This window comes from Crocodylus porosus, unplaced genomic scaffold (genome assembly GCF_001723895.1).
Source record: "Crocodylus porosus isolate Cpor-Errol unplaced genomic scaffold, CroPor_comp1, whole genome shotgun sequence".
NCBI lineage: Eukaryota > Metazoa > Chordata > Crocodylia > Crocodylidae > Crocodylus > Crocodylus porosus.
In genome coordinates this window covers 36,632,889-36,638,001 of record NW_017728906.1, presented here as the reverse complement: position 1 = coordinate 36,638,001, position 5,113 = coordinate 36,632,889, and the positions used below count along the sequence as shown (strand labels likewise).

General features: G+C 41.0%; 1 protein-coding gene across 1 annotated transcript; it reads left to right on the top strand.

Moving 5' to 3' along the window:
• Positions 1-1,568: 1,568 nt before the first annotated feature.
• On the top strand, positions 1,569-2,016 carry KCNE1 (potassium voltage-gated channel subfamily E regulatory subunit 1). Its single transcript, XM_019557107.1, has one exon. The coding sequence runs from the start codon at positions 1,569-1,571 to the stop codon at positions 1,947-1,949; it is 381 nt and encodes a 126-aa protein (XP_019412652.1). The 3' UTR covers positions 1,950-2,016.
• The last annotated feature ends 3,097 nt before the right edge of the window (positions 2,017-5,113 follow it).

The window sequence follows — 5,113 nt, the reverse complement described above, 5'->3', positions numbered from 1 at the left end:
TGCAATTTCCTGTTCAAACTATTTTTTTTAATTTTGCAGCCTGAGACCAGCAATTCTGAGGGCAGCATGGAGTGTTCAGACAAATTAAAATGTTCTACCCCAGGCCTTTGTGTCTCCCTGTAGCTGGTATCAAATCATCTAAGATCACCCTGTCTGTCTGATATAGACAGTGGAAGGGCATTGTCAGCAGGCGATGGTATATACAATGTTGGTAGAGTTGCAGGTGAATGTACCTCAGATGCTGTACTCTTTGGTATTTGGCCAGTCATGATGGATGCTGACAGATGTGCAGCTCCCCACTGTAACTCATGGTGCTTCACAGGATGTGCCATGAGTTACAACAACCCCTTTCCCACCCCCCATCCAACAGATGTTCACTGTTGGAGGTGAGGGGGAATCAAGCTCCACTTCGGAGCTGATTCATGGGAGAGAGGCTGCCTGTCTGCCTGTCTCTCCCCTAGCCCTGCCCACCCCCCAGCTTGGATGGTCTCTTCAGAATGGGAGAGGGGGAAGGGAGGGGAGGGAGCTCCACCTGGGGTTTACCCAGCCAGGGCTGGAAGGTGGGACAACTGGACAAGTGGAAAATCCACCAGTCTCACTCTCCAGTGCAGGCTGGGCAAACCCCAGGCAGACTTCCCTCCCCTCCTTCCCCCACCTGTCCTGAAGACAGCACATGGGGCGGGACTAGGCTGATGCAGCCCAGCCCTGCTCCTGAGCAAGGACAAATAGAAGTGGAGCACCTTCATCTGAATCGTTATTAAATGAGGGTTAATTTGTCCCATGATTGGGCACTTTTAAAGCACTCTGCAGCTGTGCACTTCTGTCAGGGCACAGCTTTAGAGCCTTCTCAAGGGACTGATTGTGCAAAAAGCAACTTCTACCTGATGTGGTCTATATTAACATGGGGGCAGTCAACCCAGCTGTAAACACATGCCTGGTCTCAGGCTGGAGAGTCAAAGGCAGCTGAACATGATACTAGCCAAATCACTCCCTCAGGTGTCATAGAAATTGATACGTCCTAACCTCACTAGTCTGATAGGCCATTTGGCTCAGCAGACTTTTGGCAGGTGAATCACCTGCAGGAAGAAGGCTGATATGGAGGTGGGGAGGATGGGTAAAAAAAATGCTTGTATACTCTCTCAACTGCCTTCCTTTCTTCCAACTACTATTTTTTTCTGTTTCCTGCACACTCACTGGCTTTTCTTTGCTGTGATGTGCTGGGGAGCAGACAGAAATCTGTGGCAATTCATGTACAAAGTATGTGTTTGGATGTTTATATTACAGACAAAAGGCTTAAACCTCGACTAGTGTAAACAGGAGAGAATAGATTGCCACAAAATTTGAAAGGCATATGCCAGTTTGTACCAACTGATGACCTGTGCCAAATACTGTTTCCATGTTCAGTTTTTTTTCCATTAAAAAATTCTCTTTCTAAGGAAGGAAGCCAGATGCTATGTTTATCATTTGTAGAGAAGCACTGTCATTTCTGGTTTAAAAAGCATGCATTATTTGTATTTTTCTTGTAGAAATCAGTCTTTTGGAAGAGAAAGGACTAAGAATTACAGAAGATGATGTTGCCATCTAATGATACAGCACTGAATTCACTCCTTTTCAAGTTGCTACAAGAATACATGGACCAGAAAAATAACACTGTGCATTCGCAGGTTGGAAGACATACTGACAATTTGGAAATACTCTATGTAGTTCTGTTACTTGGCTTCTTTGGCTTCTTCACACTTGGAACAATGCTTAACTACATCCGTTCAAAAAAGCTAGAGCACTCCAATGACCCATACAATGTGTATATTGCAACAGATGTTTGGCATAAGGAGGACAAGGCAAGTTTTAAAGCAAAAGTTATAGAAAGCTACAAACTGTGCAGCGTGTTTGAAAACCAGCTTGCAGTGGAACAACCTAATAACCAGATTCCTGAGGTGAAGTCTTCGTAGTGAATTGGGAAAAGGATGGACAAGGATAGGGCTAGATCTTTACCTAGTCTCAATCCAAATAGCTCCTTGCTCAGCCTACACAAAAACGTACAAAATACTCCTTCTATGTATTCATCTATTGAGATTTGGTAGAACTGCATTCTCCATGCTCTTCCCCCTTATCCCCCCGCAATGGCATAAGGGTGTTGGCATAGCATCCTAGCTTGAATGTTGATGTGCAGTGATTGTTAGGACCAAGAATAGCTTTGGCCAGACCTTTGCTGACATAAATCCACACAGTTCCACCAGTTTTACCAGATGAGGCTCTATCCATTCTTATTGATTACAATGCTGATGCAGCTGGCACTGGCACTTCTATAAGGTTGGATAATCAAAACCAAGACTATAATGAGAACCAGTCAGAAATGTTAGTAATCAAGTGCTGTTTAGGCAACTCTACCTTTTCAAAATCAGGAAGGGATGGATCAACAGAACTGGTTGAAACACTGCATGCAAAAAATATTGGGTGTTTTGTTTTTTATGAACAATTGCCTTTTTCCTAGATGAAAAGGTTTATGGAAGGTGTGCTTTATTTAGAAATTCCTGTCTTATTTAAGGAAAATATGAATTTGGTTTTCCATTGAAAAAATTAAGTTTGTGCAAAAACTCAACAATATTATTTTGATTTTTTTTTTTGTGAACATTTTATTATCTAACAAGCTTGATAGATCAACCCCTCTCACCCACCACTGAATGAAGAAGATGTAATAGGGAAGACACTTGCCCTTTCACAAAGGTTGCATGGGGTCTATGCATCATTAAATCCTATTCATATACTACTTGCAGAATTAAAACAAGGTGTAGGTGATGCACAGACTGACCATGTGCTGGCCCTCTGGACAAGGGCATATTTCATGCTATGTGTACAGTTTGTTTCATAAAAACTCTGCTGTTTAGGTCCTGATTAAGCACATTCTGAAGTGACTTGATTTATATTTAAGCCTGTAGCTAGTTCCCCTGACTTCTGAGATTGCTCTGAAACCCTGTTGTCTCACTCACTTCATTCACAACACAGTGGCCAATGTACAGCTCCTGACAGAGAGCAGGTTCTTCTACCTAGGGCATTTTTGTTTGCTCTTCTCTCTAGTGAACCTTCACAGTGCCCATGAGCCAGGCTGAAATGCCTCAACTGAACTCAGTATCCCCAATTGGGTGTGGAGACTGAAACAAACAGAAGGAAGTGTTACTTGCCTCCATTAAAGCAGCGATATGTGGCTTTCCCAGGCATTGCATCTCTCAAAATACAGCCCCTGCATCTTCTATATTATTTTCATACTTTGAAGCGTGCCTTGGGCCAAAATGTGGCTTCAGCTCTACAGCATAGGTACAGCTTCTGGTTAAAACATTCATGAAACTTAAGGTCAGGTGGGAAAGGCAGTCCAGCCTGATTAGAGTGATACCCAAAAAGCAGCCCTGTCAGATGCAGAGACAGGAAGGCAGAGGCAGGAGCAGCTCAAGGTGGTGCAACATGTTGTATTCAGAAGACGTATTGACACAATTCCTCAAATGTTCTCTTGCCATGCAAGGTACTGCTCATGGCATGAAACTGTCCTCTTAAAATAGCATTTGTGCTCCTAAGAACGCATGAGGTTATTAAAATGAAAAAGGAATAGTGGAGGTTTTAAAAGCATTTTTAGAGGCTTTTGGACAAGCCTCTAAAGCCTTTCCATTGATCTGAGTGGAAAGCATATGATTTGAGAGCCCAGGGCTGCCTCAAAAATCTCTATCACTGCCACTATTCAGTTTTCTTTTCCTGAGAGATGCATACATATCCCAAAACCACATATCCAGACTTTGGAGAAATTTAGATGTCCCCCCTGGGATCCATCTCTTTTTAGTGCTGACTACAGCATGGGTTTATTTTTTTGCACTTCTCTCAGTATGAGCAAATGCATATACAGACTGATTAGTTTTTCTTTCCCCTGTTCTGCAGTTAGTTTTGAGTAAAGCATTCCTAAAGAATATTTAAATCAAAACAAAAAATATTTTTAATTCAAGGCAACATTTTTTTAAAAAACCCTATTGATGTGAACTTTTGTTAAACCTATTGAAAACAATCATCTCCTCACTATGAGCCTAGATCACTTGACAAGTCCCCTTAATTCAAAAGAATGCATTGTACTTGCAATATAATTATTTCTGATGAAGATGATTCACATTTTAGTTATTATATAACTTCTATGTCATTTGAAACCAATGCTTTTTTATATATAAAAGAGGAAAACAAACCCACAACTTGATAGTAATGATTTCCTCTATAGAGGAGCATTAAATCAACTTTTCAGTAGTGGTATAAAAGCATACCAAAGACATTGACTGTTAACTTTTATTCTTGTAATTCTTGGTTTTCCCCTTTTGTTTTGTGAAAATTGCTTTCCTTTTTACATGATTAATAAAAAAGGTAATTATGAAAATGTGGTGGGACCTCAGATATTGTCCCTCATCATCAACCTTGAGAATTATATAAAAAATACGTTACTGTTCGAATGACTATCTACCTTCCTACCTTGTTCTTGCTTTCTGCTTTTACATCATATTCGCCACCTTTACATCTATGCACCTTGAGATGCTTATGATATAGATCAGTGGTGCTCATCCTTTGGCCTACAGGTCAGATCCACTGATGAAACTACATCTTTTGATGATCCATTCTTGTACCACTAGCAAGAAACCTGTATCAGTGGTTCACTGCCACGTTGAAAAGATGTATCAAGTGGAACTGGGGTCTCTCATGGGTTTGGTACTACTCAATATTTTCATTAATGACCTGGAGGATGGGAGAGAGAACATACTTATTAAAGCTGTAGACAAGACAAAGCTGGGAGGGGTTGCAAACATTTTGGGGGACAGGATTAGAATTGAAAATGACCTTGGACAAAAACAACAAAATAACAAAAATAAATAAATAACATCCCAACAGCTTCTAACTGGTGTATGAATTCAGCCCCTTTTCCTAGCCAACATCTGCCTCCCCAGCTACTTTTTAAAAAAAAAATAGGTATGAGCAAATAATATGCAACACATTTACCTGCTGTCCTTTATGTACCTCCAGCATTCCTATATCTTGATGTCCTCACCGTGTTAGGCTAAAAGAAGACCTTCTGTCATTAGGTAAATGGGTTTGC

Excerpts from the sequence above, each read along its gene's own strand:
- KCNE1 (XM_019557107.1), top strand. The coding sequence starts at position 1,569 with ATGATGTTGCCATCTAATGATACAGCACTGAATTCACTCCTTTTCAAG.